Consider the following 20,654-nt stretch of genomic DNA (forward strand, 5'->3'; position numbering starts at 1 on the left):
TGAACGAATGAACGTATGACTAATAAATACTTTATCTAGAATAGCTCATAAAAAATATGTATTCAAGTCTTCTTCTTTAACAAGGATATGGTGCGGTTCTCTGCCTGCTCGTTAGTAGTATAATACTTACTATAGTCCGTTGATTATTTGGATAATTTCAGTCAAATTTGTTACATCCGAAATTAATAAATGTAAATTTTACCCCATGTATGTGATCGATGCATTTTTGTGATAGAAAAATAATTTGAGGTTAAAAATTATCGATTGTTTTAGACTAAAAAAATAGGTTTCAATTCAGTCTAAGCAGTAACTTTATAGTGTTAAAGTTACAGTGAAGTTTCTTCTTATTGTTGTATTAAATCACTACAAGGTTGGTTTTAAAATAATAGACGTTTGTTATGATTTTTATATTAACATATAATTACAAAGTCAGCATAATATCTCTTTGTAGTGAACTATTGTCTATAAAAGTTGCATCCCATAAATATACGTTGACCTTAACCTACGAAATATACGTAACTCTTATATATGCAAACATACATTTTTTCTCTATATCGGAGAATATTTCAGAATTACAATAGCCATTGCAAGAACCACATGCAGGAATGGAACATTGTTTATAAACTAAGTCAATATATCATAAATCATATTAATACCAACACTTGAAAAAACTTAAATGGCTTATATTTTACAGAAGAACGAAGACGTCATCTATGGCAAAGACCCTGCGAAGGAAACACACAATTGTAAGGAAGGAAACACACTGTTTTTTTTTTTATAATAATCAACTTTTGTTACTCCTTTTTCTACTTCATGTCTTAAATAAAGTTATATCATTACTAGTCCCTGTGACTATTGCTATATATTTTATATTAACATCGTTGACATTTACATATTCAGTACAAATTTTATTCCTTGCAACACTAAACCTTAAAAAAATGGTAGTTTTCAAATTAGGAACACCACATTTATAAACTGAGAATTTTCCCGCCCAACTTGTTAGCACTTGACATCTATATTACATGAATATAGTATATAATTCGAAGGTCACCGTGTCAGTATTTCCTGGCGTAGTCCCTTGCGGCGGGGACGTACCGGTCCGGGTAAGCGGCGCCGGGGGGCTGAGGTTGGTAAGCGGGAGAATAGCGCGTCTCGTATGACCCGCCATACCGAGCCTCGCCCGACCACGGCTCGCTACTGCTGCCGCTACCGCTGCCCGCCATGGCTGTGACCATTGATAGTTGATTATAACCAACTGACTGGTATGAATTTGGAAAATATAACCCATGTTGAGAGACAGCTCACCCAAAATTATAATGGAGTTATGTTATGAGATTGGAGCACTTTATTATATATAATTTTTTTTACAAGAGAGTTAATTTTTTACTATCCAATATATATCAGCTAGAAAAAGAAGTAGGGAGCAATGGGTTCCGATATTCTGGTATAAGATTAAAGTTCAGCGAATACTGATTATTTCAAAATATTACTTTTAAACATATGTATAAAGGGATTTTAAATATATGTATGTAACAATTTTTTAGTAGAAAACTATATAGTTACCTTTTTTTATTATTGGAATACAACCTTTAGTGGGCGCTGCGGCTTCTGGGTATCGACTGGAGGCGTTCCAACTGCGCGGTTCAGGTTTCCCCGGAGGAGAGGGACGGTACGAACGACCTTCTCTAGAGTCGTACGATCGACTGAAATTAATTATTAAGACATTACAATAGAGACAAGTATATAATGTGAAATTATCACAGTTTGAAGATGCTGACGATGTTTGCACTGCAAACATTTTATCAAGACAAAACCTCTCAGCATTCCATGGATTCACCGTGCGGGCGCCGGGTCCATCGCGTTGCAGGCAGAGGAGCTTCAACAGTGCCTGGGACTTGCGACCCAGGTGTAGGTTTAAGGGGCCCCTATATAACGCGCGTTAAAACGCTCACCTCCACCGTCCAAGCTCCTCTCCCTACCTAACCAAATTTTAAAAACACCTACTAGGGCTGCCTTCGAAGTACGTTCCAAGAATGAATTGATATCAGTTCTGGACCGGCCCAGGTGTTTTAGTAGGTTGTGGTGAGATTTAGCCGTTATACCTCTCGCTCCCACTTCTATCGCGTATAAAATCCACGACGAACCTATTTCGAGTGAGTTTGTGAGCTCGTAATATTTGTTGACCTTGATGGTATGGTCTTTGGGGATGTTGGTTACCCAAGGAATACATAAATATGTCTAGTCTGGAGGCCGACGCACAAATATCCTCGGGGATTCTGTATTGTTTTTTACACGTATCCATCATTATAGTCCAATCCGAAGCCGCTTAAAGGATGGAGTAAGGCTTGACATATGTTTTTATAGCCCCATAATAAATGACCGAAGCCGGTGTTTGTAACTTTAAAATACAATGACTAGTACAAGTTGATTGCTTATATCATTCCATTACAGAATCAACATGGGTATAAAAAAAAAATAATTATATGTATTGATTTTACTGTGACTATGGGCAAATTTTATTTATTTGCATATTTTTTTTATTTTACATCATTCAACAGTTTTAGTGTGGTAACATCATTGTATACAGCTTCTCTAGAATTTGTTACAAAATATCAAATAAAACTAATAGAAACTTATTATCATATTATCAACATTGATTATAGCCCCCAGCACTGAGGCTTCTCATTAATTTTAGTAACGTTACCTTGGCTCTTTGGGTCTAGTGCCAGGGGGCAGCTGCTGTCTCGTGTCCTCGCTAGCGCTGCCGTTTGGTGGATATTTCATATTGTTAGCTGAAATAATAACACAATGTCATATAACTACTACATTTCCCTCTACTATACTCTATATACTCTACTATACTCACGTAAACTCGTTACTGTACATGTAAATAAAATATTTTTTTTTTACTGAAAATGGAAATTTTATACGTAAACTAGTTTTGGCCCGCGACTCCATTAGCTTAAACATCGGAGTGGCGCTCCGGTAGAAATGAATAAGTGCGTTAAAACACTACATATAGTAACATGAGCTGTAAGGTTTTAAATTATCTAGATACTGACTACAGCGCCATCTGTCGGGCCGATTTCGAATCTACCCCAACTGGTGCGTGACGCGTATGTATAGGAAAATATTCATTCAAATCGGTCCAACAGTTTAGGAGTTTAGTGTCCTGCGCCAGTACAGTAGAATTACATATACTCATATAAAGATAATTAATAAAAGTAATTTTGTTTATCATAATATAACGATAGTAGTAATGTGTAATTGTAATGATAATTTAACATTATTGCTTATAAGATAGGAACAAATTTATCTTTTATTTTGGGTTGAAAACCCTTCTTAATATCTGTATCAGACTCACATGCTACGTGTCTGGGATAGTCTCTCTTGTAATCCCTATCCCGTTTGTCGGTGCGGTCGTATCCTCCGGCCAATTCGAACCTCGGCGGCGGCGGCGCTTCGAACTGACCGCGGCTCGACGCCTGCTGTAACAAACATTATTTTTTAACATAAACAATGTTTAAAAGCTCGCTCATATTCATATATACCTTGCTTTAATACCAGCGAGTACGCTTACTCAAAGTTAGTGACGTCACAATCGAAGCGTTGCCAGTTAGTTTTTAATTAAGAGCTACGTCGTTATTCACCTCGTGCTAACATTTATTAATGTTAAACTGATATATGGGATTATCGCGTGTACTCATTGTAATGGAACTAAGCGTTTCGGTCACTACGTGTTTTTTTCATTATCTTATATCTACATCCTGCCGACGTTTAATACGAGCGGTAACTAGTGTTAGAGGTACAGTTTCAGTCTTGATTCTTAATGTTCAGCGTTACTTCTAGTAATAATGAGATCTAAGATTTTCGCGAGTATTCATTTAAATGAAACTAGTATTATTCGGATTTACTACGCGGATTTTATTATTTAAAAACTACATAATCCCATAACATCCCATAACAACCGTGATCACGGGCAGACGAGGTCTGCCCGTGATCACGGCTGCTGCAAAGTAACCGAAACGTCGGGATTATGTAGTTTTTAAATAATAAAATCCGCGTAGTAAATCCGAATAATACTAGTTTCATTTACTTCTAGTAATGTCTGACAAAATGTTCAGCCAGTATTTATAATTTTCAAATACAGGTTGATACTTTAATGTTGCCATTACAAAATTACAACCATTCAGTATTTCAATTAATTATAATCAGTCATAAAAATAATTCTAGGGATTAAGATATTTATGGCACGGATGACGTCATTTGTAACACTAGTTATGCCTCATTGTTCGTACCAAAGTAGGCGGCGGCGGCCTTTTGTGTCTTGCGTCTCTGTCGTAGGAGGGTTCGGGTGGACTGGCCGCCTTGCGATAGGCCGCACTCTCATAGCCCCGCTTGCGACGCTCCTCTTCTAACCTGGTTAACGTGTAATAATGATTGACTTATATAATTTTTTTTCTTTATGTACTTCGAGGAAAGACGATAGTCAATTACCAAATAGTCCTATGTAAATATGAAACAGTTGAAATATTAGGCAAAGTTTACAACAAATTGAGTTAGTAGCGGAGCATACTCTTTCAATGAGAAATTTAACAACAACAACAACAGTACATTATTTACTTGAGATGAACAGAATGACAAATTGGTATAATTTACTATATCTATATATAATATGATAGAAATTATGTATCTGTTGCACCAACCTTAGTTGAGCCCTTTTCAATTCCAATCTCTCCAATTCCAGTTTTTCTCTTTCTAATCTATGTCTCTCCCTCTCTAACCTCAAAAGTTCATTCTTCTCTCGTTCTATCTTTTCCCTGCAAATGAGACAAAAAATAGGTAAATTTATATTATTAAAGTAGAAATACAGTTTTCAATCTATGTGAATGTTTCTTTTTAATATCAAAATTCGCAACCTTAGGTTATATAATAAATCCTTAGGTTGAGAGATTTTTTAACAAACATTGGTTTAATGAAAAGCCGTAAACTTTACTATTTATCTACTAATTTGTATAAATAAATCTTATGCAATATAATGGTTAATGCCTAATAAAGTCTCTGGCATTATTGTCAGCTTTGGTCGGTAACGACATCTCTGCCAAAGTATAGACATTTATCACTGAACATGTTGTGATCAAGCCTCGATTGTTACTTTATGACTATAAGAAAAATATCATCGTTATCAGTAAATGTTATTTAGTATTATGTTGTGTTATTTTACTTTTGTAGTATTAGTTTCTCTCTGCCTTAAAGATAAAATGTTATCTTTAATACCTAGTTAGAACAATCATCATTGAACACAGTACATATAAGTTGATGACAATGTTTGAAACTTATTTCAATCATAAATTTACACAAAAATATAATGAAAGTTGTACTATGGAGGTGTACCTCTCAGCTCGTAACTTCTCCCTCTCTATGGTGAGTCTATGTTTCTCTTGTCTTTGTCTCCTTTCTCTTTCTCTGAGCGCGTCTTCCGCCGCCCGCCTTCTCCGTTCTTCTTCACGAGCCGCCCTCGAACGCTCACGAGCGCGGGCTACATCACGCTCCTTCTGTTATTATATGGAAATATAGATTATACCCTTATAATATATAAATATTTATATTAACAGGGGCTGGAGTGCAAAGTTTTTGTTGCACAGTTTATTAAATATAGTTAACTGTTGTATGGAAGTATATATTAAATGTTTGAAAGGCTGGAAAAGTAAAAAAATAATAGTATCTGTTCAGTCGTATGAAGTACCATAGGAAAATTCACATGGATTCTCATTTATTTCAGGTGAGGTAACTCAATAGTATTACAAGCAATATAATAATAATAATATATATACTGAACTAACCCATATCTTTGAAAACGAGAGCACCTCCCGTGGTGACCGCCTCCGTTCTCGGCTTCTTGAGCTACGCCTTACTCTGTCCTGAACAAACAAATAAAATGTAAAATATTATACATATAAATGATTTGTAAAAACATGATATGTAAGTTTTTGATGTGTACTCATTTAATTCTACCGAAGCTTTTCGTAAACTACGCCTTTTTCATTATCTTATAACTACATGATCTCGATGTCACGCGGCCCTTACAGTTTACAGTGACTGTGACCACGGACACATGAAACACTTTCATCTCGCGTAGTATTCGAGAAACTTACGTTTAAACGTAACAACAGTTATTATTACAAACCTTATCGGAACGGTGCGACTTTTCACGAGTACGTGACGTAGATCTGGTGCTCTCAGCGCCGGAGATCTCGCCTTCCTTTTTAGGTTTAGATTCAGATTTCTCAGTACCGTCTTTTGTATCCTATTGACAATACATCATAGTATATAAGGTTTAAATATAACATATGTCAATTGTCCGCTGTTGTTGTGGTAATAATATAGGAGAGAACTAGACTTTTCCCGCGACTTCAAAATTCTGCTCAGAGAAAACGTATAAAATACGTGAAAACCTTATGTATGGTAACCAACAGTCTGCAACTCACACTGCGTCGAGAAGCTTAATACACGCAATTGTCAGGTCGCACCTCGCGGAAACTACACGGTATTGCGAGATAAATTATAGCCTGTCTTATTCTTTCGTCTAAGATACATTTCCGCGAAGTTTCATCAAAAACTGTCAAGCCGATTCTGCTCGAAAGAGCAACAGACATCTAGACATAGTATTTAACTTTATCATTCATAGTATTAGTTATACCTGGTTTTCCTTGGCGTCGTCTTTCCGTTCCTTGCTGTTCCGCCTGTCGGGTCTGAGGGACGGCTGGCGGCGAGCTGCGGACTCGGATTCAGATTTAGCCTTCTCCACAGATATCATGCGACCGTGTAATTCTGAAACATAGGCACTCGTGGTTACAAATGGAACTAATATTTTCGGATTACCACGCGTAATTTTTTCCACTCTCATCTCGTCTGTCCGTGATCACGGCTGGTGAAAAGTAACCGAAACGTCGGATGTGTATTTTTTAAACATAACAAAATAACAAGTAGTAATCCGAAAATATTGGTTTGATTTAAATGATTGCTCGATCTCACTTGTGGTAAAAGGCCTGCATATAATTCTATTTGGCACAGAAGAAATTGTTAGTCTTTCAAGAGAAAATTATTAATTATTCTCCAAGATACTGATTACATATATTTTATATTATTTTTTAATAATATTGTCTCTAAACAAGAGAATTTTATAATTTAAATGCATATTTTTTTTGTGACTAAGGACAATTCATATACATATAAAAAAAAAACTTAAAAATTAAGTATTTTTTGTTTAAATATTATATCATGGTAGAGAACTTTTAATAATTCAGCCAAACACACATTAAATTTAAATAAACAAAAATGTTTCAGAGATGATCAGTAACAGTCATACCAGTTCTATGTAGATTTTTAATACAGTTTTCGGCATCCTGAGAGCTGGCCATAGTAACGTAACCATAGCAACGAGATCCTGGGGTACGAGCGTTGGTTACCACTTTGGCTCCAATCACCTGGAAAATGAATATTATTTTAGTATACTTGGACATAATATTTACCATTTATGGTAATGGTAGCGAGGCAGGTACATTTAGTAATTTTTTCTTGTATTAATATGTTATAATGAGATTTGTTTATAATAGAATATAATATGTGAAATATCAATATATTATATAGACAAATAAAATCATAATATAGTCTTTTATCTACACGTGAGATTCATAGGAAGTATTTTTGCTACCTTGCCGTGCTTGCTACATAGCTGCTTCAGATCCTTGGCTCTCGTGTCCCCAGACAATCCACTAACCCATAAATTCCTTGCGCCACCCTCTTTGTTTTCGTCTCTCTTTTCCTTTTTGTCAACATCCCCATCTTTCTCTTTGTCATCTATGAAGTGAGGGAATTTATTAATGTTCAATAGTCGTGATTATATTTCCGCGCACATAACATGTACTCACCCTTGTCTTCTCTATCAACCTTATCAGACTCATTGCTGAAATAAACAATACTAGGTTAGTTTTTTCGTATAAACGTTTTCGATCTTTCGGGTTATTTATCATTATATATAAAGTTCATTTTGTAATAGCAGCACACACGTAAACTACAAAGTTTTGCACCGCTACTCCACCGTTGTGTGTTGCTTGTGCGATGACTGTCGCCTGTAGTCCAAAGCTCTTCTTTAATATACATATCTTCTTCACGTTCAGATATCTCACGTGAGCAGCGCCGATCAGAACATGTGATATTCTTCGTGAAGTCTATCAGTTCAAGATGTCCATGGTGATCCGGAGCTCCAACGATGCCCGTTGCATGCGATCCGACTTACAATGGTGCAAAACTTTGTAGTGGTAAACAGTTACAATTATGAGAACTTGGTTATCGTGGTATGTAGCTGCAAGACGGCGTCGCGACGTTCGGTGATCACCAACCTAGTGGCAGCCGCTTCGGTGATTACTTGACATTCTGAGGAGTCAGCTGGCTCCGAAGTCTGCGACGGCTCGACGCTCGCGGCCGCTGCAGGATCCACGTGCGCGGCGTCATCTACGTCAATGTAAACTTTAAGACCAGCACGGGTCGCTCGCACGAGCAGCCCGGTCTGTCTCATTTTCTTCTTGTTGAATTGCAACAGGATATTGATGCTTCTGAGCTATATCTATGGATATTTAGTCTTGTTCCACCTGAAAACTTGATTTGACATTAACACCGGTGGCCTGTGACCTGTGATACAAAATCTGAGGCATTATCTCCATGCCTAACAACAATAGTGATGATGACTGAGCCTAAAATGACAATTATTGAAGAGCCACTTGAAAATTGGTTTTGGAATATAGGTGAATTCAATTAGCAATATTTAGATGGTGTTAAATGCTCTTCAATTTGGCAAAGATTCTGTCTTCCTCGTTAAGTTTCTTCATGTTTTCCGAGAAGCTTGTAATCAGATTCTATAGTCACTGTCGCTATCAGCTTCCTTCCTTTATAATGTTTCTCCGCTCCGTTAACAGTGAAACTTCACAACACATTTGTTATAAGTATTTGTTGTGTGAATAATTTCCAGAACTTATGGAACACAAATACACATGAAATGTAAGAAAAGCCATCAATATACTGATCTTTTACTTTTTACGCATACATTTAAGATCTGTGTTAGATTAATTGTATTTAATGATATCAACCATAACTTACCTTTCTTGTTTTTAGCTGAGATGTCAGTCTGAAATTAAATTTAACAGTTTAGTTTATTATTATAGAAAATTAGTTAGAGACACAAGTTGTTAATTGTTTGACTATTAAAAAAATAGAGAAGTGTATAATAAATAGATATTATTTATTACATTATTTACATAATCTATAAATATTACGCTTGATCTATCTAATCTATATCCATCATGAAGCCATTAATTCCATTAGATAGGTTCACTTTGGGTGAGGGCAAGGTGACATTAACTGTGAAGACATAGAAACATACCTCTTCATTCAAAAGTTCGTCTTCACCCAAATCTAAGTTGATACTGTCTTCAGCGTCTGTATTATTTTCTGCCTTATGTTCTTCCTCATTTCTAACATCCTTTTCTAAGCAGGGTTTCTTTGCTTGACTAGCTTCAGCCTCGTCTTTACTTTCACGTTTGCGGTTAACCTTCTCATCATCGTCAACCTCCATTTCATCTGTTTTTTTCGGAGATTCTTTCGCCGCCTTTTTTTTCTGATTATTTTCCGATTGTTCCGTATCCTCTTCCTCACCAGCTGTATCTTGGACTATCATATCTTCCATAATTGGGGTTTCTTCTTCAACAGTTTCTACAGCACTTTCAGTGCGTCTGGTCTTCTTTGATGGTGTCTTTACTTCATTTGTAGCTAATTCGAAAGTAAAAGTAGCCGGATCTTCCCCGTTCTCTTCTAAATACTACAAATATTAAATATTTTATTATCTTAGCAGGATATGACGTGCATTGATTAAATTGGTATCTAGAAATACCTTAGACAAACGTTGTACGAGCACACCGCGTACACCGCTTTTATCTAGATTGCGCTTTTCTAACTCAGCGCGTAGATCTATTACACGAAGATCAGATATTAAACGTTTTCGGTCCGACATCGCCCGATGTTATTTTGAACAAAATCTAATAATAGCCTTGAGATTACAGTTTTAATTTCAGTACGGTCCTAAACACTTGCATGAATCCACAGACGATGCAAATGTTAAACAAAATGGCGTCTTATTTTTTTTTTTAAAGTGATCTACCGGCCAGTGAACAAATAAGAATATATTATCTATAGTCGTAACCATAGGCAATTTATAAAAAAGAGTAAATTGTAATCCTTGGATAACGATCTTCTTTGTAAACTTAAATCTTACCCAGGTCCAGTAAATCAAATATTCAACGTCCAAAAGAGTTAATAAATTTTTGTCTATATTAAGTTTTTAACTTATACCATTATGGCTAACTCTTTAAAATGATAATTATTATATACTTCATGACTTTTTTCTCTTGAAATTTTAGGACCTCGTTTTGAATCTTGGCAAATCGAATAGAAAGCAATAATGGACAATTACTATTTTTTGCCCTTTCATTTGTTTTATAAATTTTTTATATATTTTATAGGCCACAAATGTTTTATATAACAAAAATGTGTTTTTACTTTATATTTAATCAAAAATACATTTAGTAAGAAGTCATAGGATTTTTATCTATATTGTTTATGAATTTTCTATTAAGTGTTTTTGGCAAAAGTCAAAAGTGTTTTCGTATGACACTTGACAAATATATTTAGAGTGTATTTTATTATTCGAATTAATATTTAGTGTAAATGGAGCAATTCAATGTAAATGAAGTTTAATTTAAATATCTGAGATTTATTATTACGTGATTTGTAATATTATTAGTATCAAAAGAGGCTTGTGACTAAGAACTTAAGAATGTCCTCAGATAAGAATGGTAAAATTAAAAAAAAGGTATAATATCATTAATTTTTCTAAATTTTTTAAATGTAAAACATAATTCCAGATTGCAGTTTGGAGGATGTGTGCGACTTACTAGATAAACTAGCTTTAACACAGTTGCATTTGATGGAGGATAAGATGAGATGTGAACTGGGAATCGAAAGTAGTATAAATAATGGTAGTATTCATTTGGCTAAGTCTAGATATATTATGGGACAGAGTTCAGTCAGCAAAGAGAGGTTACCAACGGAGAGCAGTCCTGAATTCACAGCATCAGTAGCATGCAATACCGTCGAAGAAGATTACATTAAACAAGTTAAAGTCGTTGAAACCCAAGGCGGCATTAACCCCATACATTGGTTCGGGGTTTTAGTGCCTCAGAACCTCCACAAAGCGAAAGGTATATTCCAAAACGCAATCAATTTTGTTGTTGAATGTGTTAATATCAACATACAATTGTTAGAGAACCTCGACAGTTATAATATATTATTGAAGCATAAAAATAATTTACTTAAACACAAAAAGGAAGAATTAAAATGAAATGTATGTTTTCAATAATTTATTTTGAACAGTGACAACTGCTATGTAATTACATCGTCCGTAATACTGTACAAGCATAATGATCAGTTGCGAGAACTACACATCTATTTATTGGGAAACATAAAAAAATATTTTTTTTTAATTTATATTTTAATAAATTAACAGTATAGATGTACTTGAATAAGTTGTAGATCTTTATATATCTTTATGTGTAATGGTGTTAACATTTAAGGCATATAATTCTGTTTAATTTATTTCTGAATCCCAGTTAAATTTAAATAAATACATTTGAAAACAAATTTCTTTTTATTTTAACATATAATACAGTACATAACCATGTTATGTGACGAAAATAATAAAGGCCACATTTTTAATATGTCAGTGAAATAAAAAGTTAATATATTAAAAACAATTGATAATAATTAAAAAAAAAAATACTTTTATTTCAAACAGGTATCCTAGAAGTTTTTATTTTCATTTCATTAATTAATGTTTTGTCACTTAAAACGCTAAATGATTAGACAATAAAGAATTACCTATAATAATAATACAGTAATTAACATAAAACCTTCTTATAGAAGCTTAAAAATAAATTTAAAAATGCAAAATGGTAAAAAATCAAATTATACCCAACACTTTGTGCTATATTTTTTAAATAATAACAATACAAGTGCACATAAATAATATTTGTGCCCATAAATATTGGCTCAATGACTAGACACATGAGCTAATTGGCAATATTTATATTAAGAAACAATTAAAAATTTGATTAAAAAAAAAAATTATACGACTTAAATATCTAAAAACTATACCTATTTTGAAAAAATTAAAAATAATCTTCCACGACAGTCAAATCCATAGAGAATTAACTTCTTTTCACATTGTCTTTACTTGTAAAAATAATTTTAAGTACATTTCATTTACAATTTAAGCAGTCTGTTTTGAGTTAAGTTCTTTTTTCACATTAACGTTTTTGTCGCTTTTAATTGGCATGAATATTAATAAACGTCCGATGTTTACACTACATGTTTATTCTTTGAATTATCGAGTATTAACTATGTATGTGTCAGACCGTACAGAGCTTCAGTCAAAAAGAAGTTTTTAATGATTAATCATAGATTATAATTGTATCGCTCACGATTTAAGAGTGAAAACGATTTAATTTAAGTGGAATTCTAATGAAATTTGCCCATATCATTTATTTTTTTATTTCAAATGTACCGTCATAACTACCGGGTCTTTTAATTTTTAATTGATAATATTCGAAATCAAAATGACAATTACTTTTTTTGGGTAATTTTCGAAATGACAGCTGTAAAATTTGCTCTGCCACATGTTATACGCGATTGGATATATGAAAAATGAGTTACTTCAATTGTGACTTAAGTCTCTGGCTTTACATTCCACGAGAAATAGGTTGCAGTTACAGATTGGTGACATTAGGAATCGTAGATGAAATACACACGTGAGATAGGGTGACGATTATTGCCAGGTCTATAGCTCACTTTCATGAGATTTTGGTAAGAAACTGAACTGAGTTCCTGGTTGGAATTGTCTTATTATTTCCGAAATAGAGCCAGAGATCTATGAACAAATCTTTTAACGTCCTTTTAGGAGATTTCCTTATCACTTATTATTGACAAACAGAATCAAGAGCAACAAATATCAAGATTATCGCAGTTATCGAAAGATATATATTTTTTTTTACTAATAAATAAGAAAGAATCATCCATCTCTAATTATACTATTTGATAAAAAAAGTTACATATAAAAACTAAGCAACTAAAGCTGTTATTCTAATGAAGTTCTCTAAAACACTTTCATGATAATTTGAGAGATTTTTCTTTGTTAAAAATAATATTATTAGTGTCTTTGTTTTGGGCGAAAATATTTTCATTTAGCTATGAATAATGTTGTTTCGACAAAAATAAAAAATAATAAGCTATACAATAAACAACTATTTTTTATTTCGCCCCAAAGGACCAGAGATATTTCCTTAATCAGTTTTCAAATATAGAAACCGTTTTGTTCTTTGTAAAAACTTTTTTGTTTGCATAGACAGTTCTTCGAACATATAGATTACAATATGTCACAGTTTTGAAAATTAAGGCGTTTTGAGTCAAATTCTTCATAAAAAAATACGTATTATTCGCCAGCGATATCAATATATTCGATGATTTCTGAACGTAACATAATAATGAAAACGTTAGTTTAAATTTTTTTAAGCACTTATAAATTTCTTCAAATTATAATAAAATTTTAATTACTGAAATTAACTTAAAAAGCTTAAAAACGTTAATGAGAAAGTGTAGTAAAATGTAAAATTTATTATTAAGTTATCGGAATTCACAGCACAGGTAACATATAAGAATTAATGTGCGCCTTAATACAATAAGAATACAATAGAAAAAAGTATTAATATACAAGCATATAGTAAATAAATGTTAATTTAAAGTATTGAAAAATGTATATATAAAGTAAGGAATATGCATACAGAAGTTAGATAATTTTCTATATCATTTTATTGGTATTATTTTTTTTTTAGTTTTATATCATTTTATTGCTCGTTATTGAAAAAAGTCAGCGTAAAAAATGGTATTTCATTAAATTTTACTTACTTGTGATGAATATCCTTGAAAAAATTGCACGTTTCCCTCATTTTTTTAATAAAACGTTCAAAAACTTATACTTGAATAGTAAAATAATAAACAAATAATAATGATTTAGGATTCATAAAATATTGAGATGAATGTAGCAGGTTTACTGTAGTGAGCAATAATAAATATTAATTTATTGTAATTTTTTTTTCAAGAAAACTTTCCTAACATATTTCTTGATAATACTTCAAAAAAAATTATCCCAATTCTCATACAATAATCAACATAACGTTTAAGAACAGACTGAAGAAAAAAGAAAAGTAATATATTTCTTACCATATACCATCTATATGAGGATTGAAAAACGTATTCCCTGTGAAAAAATCTAAACATATGATTATAAATTATAATATATCAAATACGTAATAACGTTATCGATTCTAAAAATTACATCTTAAAAGTAAATATTTTACAACAAAAAAAAAATAATTAATAATTAATACTTATTAGTAACGCGATTTAACAGACTATAAACAACTTCATTTAAATACTTCACTATAAAATATTTATCCTAGGACGAAAATATAACATAAAAAATAACATGACATACATACGTATCTAAAATTTGTGTTTTTTTTTTTCATAATGAGGTCTCGTTCACAACTATTTTGTGCTTTGTTAAGCCATCGACTGACTAATAAATTGATTGTATTTTTTTTTCTTTCTATTCAACATAGAACTTCTCATATGCATAATTTACGAATACTCGTCGCGGTAACTTATTAAATATTTTACATACAGCGATGTTTTAACTACACAAAGAATACTAGTTTGGTGTTTAGGATATAATATGGACGCGGACAGGAATTCCCTTATATCCGATCAATGGAATGCTCTAAAAAGGTTTGTTATAACAAGAAAAAATTAATATGAAATAATGGAATGTTATTTTAATTCTCATAAATATATAGATAGTATAAAAATAAAATATCTAAATTTAACTCTGAATGTCCCCCTTGGTCGCATGGAAACGAAAATTTGTATAACATTGGATAATTAATGGACTATCAAGCTTGTGATGTCTTAATTAATGTTACAAATGTTTTTCAGCACTGGCCTTAATATGTGGTGATATAGAGCCTCATTTTAACTTCCATATCGTATTTTTTTTTTCTACATATAATCTGTTATATTGTCTATGGTGGGTCGCGTGGCCGCCAGTCGGTGCGCGTGCAAGCGCCTTCTCGCCACCAAGCTTGCACATCGGTATAATGTGCATTGCGCTGTCTGCGAGCATTTGCATGAACCATAGCACACACTCGGCAGAAAAAATAGGTATTAATGAATTCTCCAGTACCCTGCAACGTAACATTATTATTGCTTGTTTAATATAAATATTGCTTGCATTATCTGATATTTTGCTTTAAGATTCAATACTCTAGGTGTAGTTAGCAGTATTTTTTGCAGTTCAGGGACAGCACTATCTCATAGAAAATTGCTCAAAATATCGTGTCATATGATATATAAGAGTGCGCTAAGCGGTAATTACCATTCCTAGCGAACCTTAGAATTTTTCTTTGTTCCTAAACAAACAAATAGCAATATATCTTTAAGTGGCTTGTTTTTGGTGTTACCATGCCAAAAAAAAAAAAACATCTTTTTTGATGTTAGCATCACAAAAAAAAATCATCTTTACCAAACCTACCTTCCATTTGAAGTACGAATTGTACATATTGTCGTCCTCGTCCAATCTCCGCAAGTAGTTCGCGAGCTCCTCGGGCCCAGCGAACTCTTCTACGTGTAAGTAGGAGTTGTGAGGAGCTACTGCAGCGTATTCAGACGGTCTCGCGCCCATCACTATCGGTAACACGTCGTGTCTGATAGCAGATATATATTTTGTATGATTACAAACGAAACCTTAGTCTCCTTAGGTTTTGATTCGTTCGTGATTAGAAAGGTCATCTAATAACCGTTATTATGAAAATTTCGTTAAGTAGTTTAACTAACATTTAAGAGTCCTAATATAATGTTTGCTGTTTGTATATGAAATTGCTTAAACTATTGTGTATATAAAATAAGTTTTTTGTCTGTAGAGTGTTTTGCCTGGTAGTAAGACTTGGACAGTAAAATTTCTTAAAGTTGTATACCTTTCAACTATAGCTTACAAAGCAGTGGTGAACATGAAGAGATACGTGGCTTTGTTGGTTCAAAATTAAAACTTTTTCAAGAAACTGACGTATAACTTGTCACTGCGACACGGTCGTTAGTTTTGGTGTAAGTTTTGTTATATAGTTTTCGATTCTGTATATACTATAATTATTTTTACCATTGTTTGCTTATCTTTTTTTTTATGGATAGATTATTATAATAAATTGACAGCCTCTTGGCTTCAGGCCACTTATTCCTTTGGCGATTGGCATGACATGAAACTAATTAGCGATTATAATTTTATGAGCAATGCTATATACATTGATATGCATATGTTAATATATATTTATCGTCAAATAAAAATGTTAATATGTAAATGTAATGACGAATTCTTTTTGCACACTTTTAATTATATCAATCAACTTTTACTAGCTAAGGACTTATCGTGACGGCCTTGAGGTACGCTCAGTCACGTGGATTATATATTGATAACAATACGTTTTATAAAGTTTAAAATAAACTAAGTGTTTGTAAGTCTTTGAAATCGATATAACTGTGTTTCAAATACTTAGTGTCTTGGTAGCCAAAGGTATTTTTATGGGAAAGATTTGTATGGACGTCAATATTCTCTACCTTATGGGCGAGTATTTTATATTGTAATTAGGTACATGCTTGATAATTACTTATGACTTGAGCTATTGTGGCCTTTGATGGGTACCTTAAGTATTTAAGCTAATACCAAAGCAAGTTTCGCCGTAAAAGTTATTGTTTATAAAAAAAAGTAAAGGTGACAACTGTATCTGGTATTGATCAAAATGTGACGTGAAAAGAGAAACTATGACGTCTTTGTAAAGGTCCGATTGTTGTGTGATTTCTATAGAATTATCCAGTTTTACACAGAAAAGTGTACCTAACAACATGGCACTATATAAGTAAGATTTTTATTCTCATTGAAATCGTCAAATAATAATAAATACTCACTGTAATCCGTTGACGAAAAACTTCTCGGTGACGTAATCCCTGCAATTTGAGTTCTCGAACGCCAAATAGAATTTGTACTCTTTATCGAGCATCTCCAAACAGTTGGGGTCAGCTCGCGGACAGTGGTGAGAGCCGCAAGCACCGTATATGTCTACAGGGATGAACTTAGCTAGCTGCCTAGCGTACTGAAGCCTACTGTTACGAGCGTGGCAGTTGGATACAAACCACGCTACCTAGATAGGACATACATTTTATTGTATATATTCCTGCAGTCACTACATATTCCTATACTCTATTACATTAGGAGAATTAGTTTAGAAACATCGATGGATAATGTTTGTGTGATGATGATGGTAGGTACTGGTGAAAATTATACCCCAAAAAGTATTAATCAAGTTTCAATACTCGAAAATTGTAAGTAATGGTTTTCGGATTACTACGCGTATTTTATTATTTTACAACCTAAATACTCAGGACGTTTCGGTTACTTTGCTGCAACCGTGATCACGGGCAGACGAGAAAAATGAAGCACGCGTAGTATATCCGAACAATATTAGTTTCATTTAAATGAATAAAACTCGCGGAAGTCTCAGATCTCAGTATTTGAATAGTCCAACCAAATAAGCCATGACACCAGTTACTCATGACACCAGTTACTCTTTCAAGGATCTTCGCACATGGTATAATCGAAATTCTGATTGAAAAACTTCAACCTTTCATATGTAATGAGATCTGAGACTTCCGCGAGTTTTATTCATTTAAATGAAATTAATATTTTTCGGATATACTACGCGTGCTTTATTTTTCTCGTCTGTCCGTGATCACGGTTGCTGAAAAGTAACCGAATCGTCGGGAGTATGTAGTTCTAAAATAAAAAAATCTGCGTAGTATATCCGATATATATTAGTTTCATTTAAATTTCATATGTAATATAACGGGTAACTATGCAGACTTGATGTTTTAAATTACGTCACATTAATTTCATAATTTTTAGCCCCAAACCCTCGTCCTTGTCACATTTGTGAATTGTGAGTCCCTTTTCCTTAGTGTGACGTAACATATTTTTAATATCTAAATGGTTGTATTAGCATTAAAAAATCCCAACAAACCTTTTTGGTCTTATTGGCTGCATAGTTTCTATCAAGTTCTCTCTCGGTGACCAGTGGGTCGTAATAGACCCATCTCTCGTACGGCGCCACTATGTCAGAGTCGCGTCTGTAGGTCGCTGTCCAGTTGAACACATCGAGCGACGTAGGTCGTAACGATGCCGTGTGGTAAGGACACTCCAAGTAATAGAGGATCCATATCTGATAACAAAAACATCCTGCCAATATGCCGTTAATTGTATGATGCGACACGCAATTATATATACTATATGAGGCAAATACGATGAACAATAAGAGACCAGAGAATAAAAAGATATATATTGAATGAGATGATATGTTGATTAATAAATAAAAATTTATGAATGCTTAGCATTTTTGGACTTAAACCGTTGTAATAAAGGAAAAGAATGCTAGTCTTTATTATTTAGCCCACGTCAAATGGGAACAGGTTTTCGATTACAGTGCATGTTTTTTTTACGCAATCCGCTTAAAGAAGAAATGTATTTGACATCAATCAAACTCAATTCAGTCAAACTCCATCGGGTTGTCTATGAATAAGTAAAAGCTTTCCTCACGACCCGTAATAGTGAAGTATAGTTTAACGAACACATAATATATTTTAAAGGCTTAAGGAAGTTTTACATCAAAGGGTATGAAACATTAGTCTATGAACGGGGCATACCTGACTGTGAGGTCGTTTCACATTGAATGGCGTGTGATGGTCTTTGAAGAGTATGGCATCTGCTGTTTCAGCTTCTCTGGTGTCAGCTGTCAGCGTACATCGATCGACCGGACATTTATTACGTTTGAACTCAGTGCGACCCCCAGTCACCCCCCACGTACCTAAACCATTAGCTAGCAGAATCTTCTTCAAGGGTATATCTTCTTCATTTGGCAATGCATACATCAACTGCTCGACGATTCTGTGATATCGATAATGTATAACTAGGATTGTGTTGTAATGGAACCGGAAACGGTATTATTTCTTACTGCATTTCTTACTGAATTTCACTTTTGTATTGTTTTTTTTATCAAATACCTTAAAACGTTAGGTGCTTGTGTTAGGATAGGAGACACTCACTAAGTATACTGTATTTAACGTAGTTTTACCCGCATTTATTAAACAATTCTGAATTATCATCTTTTATTTCAGATATAATTATTCCATTGAAATTTCTGTACTATTTTGTTTTATGAGGAAGATGGCAAACGAGCAGACGGTAATTGATGGGCAGTAGTCACCGTCGCCCATGGACATCTGCGACATAAGAGATGTTGCGGGTGCTTTGCCGACCTTGGTTGTTGAGGAAGAGGGAGGGTAGAGAATAAGGAGATGGCAGGAAAGGGTGGGAACAGGAAAAGGGCAACCGGCTCTCTCAAAACTATTATCGATAATTGAATGTTGGTTGCTATTAGATAAATGTATTGAAAACATTCGTCGGTTTTGATACCTGTCATTATCAGGTGCATCTTCGGGGAAGAGTTTGGCATGTGGGTCGTGTTTCCAAGGTCGGTGTTCGCCGCCGCTCATAAACCATTGCTTCTGAGAACCGTCATCCACGTCTTGATTTAAATTGATTTCATTTTCTGTTATCAAGTTCTGAAAGAATTATCACCATTAGATGCTCTAGTTTTTAAACGCGTAGATATTACCTTACAATCTAATCTACACTGAACATAATTTGGCAATTACGACGAAGCATATCTGTTTCGATATGGAGTAAGTGAAGTTTAAGTAAACAAGCACATAAAACATATTTATGGACCAAGTACCTAGGGAAACTGAATGTTTTCGAATCAGCAAATGGAAAAAAGGTTCTTGTTTTGGACTATGACTATGGCGATACGGCTGTATTATCAGTACATAAATAAGTTTTAATGCAATAATCTACCTCATGGTACGGCCATTCCGACCTTGTGTACCTCGAAACGCCAAGACATAGAAGGTCAATTATTGATTTATGTTAATACAAGTCTATGTCCATGATGCGTGAAGGGTAAAGAAATAGTTGAAGGTATACCTGACGCAAGTCTTCTTTCGGCGGCGGCGGCGAGGGCAGTCTCGGTGCGCTGAATGGTTGCGGGCGCGGCAGCAGCAGTAGCGCTAGTGCCGTCAACGCCAGCGGCACTAGGAGCGCCACTCGCCTCAGAAACCGCGCCGCTCGCGCCCACATGCCGCCTCACCGCCCACAGCAGACTATACATTCGTCCATGATGCGCCTTCACCTCTGCTATGGAAAATTTCAATGGTTAAGGAAAATATATGCAAAATAAAACATGAATACTAGCTGTGATTATTCCACAAAGCTTTTTTCTTCCGTCATGTAGCGAAATTATTTTTTTATTCTTTGTAATGGTCTGCACGAGTGT

At 34.0% G+C, this 20,654-nt stretch overlaps 3 protein-coding genes across 8 annotated transcripts in view; 1 reads left to right on the plus strand and 2 right to left on the minus strand.

Moving 5' to 3' along the window:
- Positions 1 to 392: 392 nt before the first annotated feature.
- Positions 393 to 10,195, minus strand: LOC116773811 (scaffold attachment factor B2). 3 transcript variants are annotated; one of them, XM_032666294.2, is made up of 18 exons: positions 9,947 to 10,195; positions 9,440 to 9,874; positions 9,157 to 9,184; positions 8,403 to 8,514; positions 7,932 to 7,966; positions 7,715 to 7,860; positions 7,370 to 7,487; positions 6,701 to 6,831; positions 6,188 to 6,307; positions 5,844 to 5,921; positions 5,395 to 5,555; positions 4,707 to 4,820; positions 4,299 to 4,419; positions 3,365 to 3,485; positions 2,705 to 2,792; positions 1,564 to 1,703; positions 1,052 to 1,225; positions 393 to 725 (listed from the first exon to the last, which is right to left on the minus strand). In XM_032666294.2, the coding sequence occupies exons 1-17, from the start codon at positions 10,064 to 10,066 to the stop codon at positions 1,056 to 1,058; spliced, it is 2,238 nt and encodes a 745-aa protein (XP_032522185.2). In that variant the 5' UTR covers positions 10,067 to 10,195; the 3' UTR covers positions 393 to 725; positions 1,052 to 1,055. The 3 variants fall into 3 exon arrangements, with proteins under 3 accessions (XP_032522185.2, XP_032522184.2, XP_061379933.1); XM_032666293.2 differs by having other exon boundaries at positions 3,365 to 3,488; XM_061523949.1 differs by having other exon boundaries at positions 1,588 to 1,703; positions 3,365 to 3,488; positions 9,947 to 10,194.
- Positions 10,196 to 10,700: 505 nt separating this feature from the next.
- On the plus strand, positions 10,701 to 11,751 carry LOC116774084 (coiled-coil domain-containing protein 115-like). Its single transcript, XM_032666726.2, has 2 exons — positions 10,701 to 10,907; positions 10,977 to 11,751. The coding sequence occupies exons 1-2, from the start codon at positions 10,889 to 10,891 to the stop codon at positions 11,450 to 11,452; spliced, it is 495 nt and encodes a 164-aa protein (XP_032522617.2). The 5' UTR covers positions 10,701 to 10,888; the 3' UTR covers positions 11,453 to 11,751.
- LOC116773891 (glycoprotein 3-alpha-L-fucosyltransferase A) overlaps positions 11,457 to 20,654 on the minus strand; it is a 32,009-nt gene continuing 22,811 nt past the window's right edge. For 2 of the 4 annotated variants that reach the window (XM_032666453.2, XM_032666454.2), the window contains exons 2-8: positions 20,306 to 20,512; positions 19,736 to 19,884; positions 18,967 to 19,207; positions 18,288 to 18,485; positions 17,179 to 17,411; positions 15,755 to 15,926; positions 11,457 to 15,407 (exon numbers count right to left, since the gene is read on the minus strand). In XM_032666453.2, the coding sequence (XP_032522344.1) occupies positions 15,246 to 15,407; positions 15,755 to 15,926; positions 17,179 to 17,411; positions 18,288 to 18,485; positions 18,967 to 19,207; positions 19,736 to 19,884; positions 20,306 to 20,458 (1,308 nt within the window). In that variant the 5' untranslated portion in view covers positions 20,459 to 20,512 and the 3' untranslated portion in view covers positions 11,457 to 15,245. Of the gene's footprint in view, positions 15,408 to 15,754; positions 15,927 to 17,178; positions 17,412 to 18,287; positions 18,486 to 18,966; positions 19,208 to 19,735; positions 19,885 to 20,305; positions 20,516 to 20,654 lie in introns of all 4 variants that reach the window. The other 2 variants (XM_032666452.2, XM_032666455.2) reach the window with 1 other exon arrangement.

This window comes from Danaus plexippus, chromosome 20 (genome assembly GCF_018135715.1).
Source record: "Danaus plexippus chromosome 20, MEX_DaPlex, whole genome shotgun sequence".
In the NCBI taxonomy this organism is placed as follows: Eukaryota; Metazoa; Arthropoda; class Insecta; order Lepidoptera; family Nymphalidae; genus Danaus; species Danaus plexippus.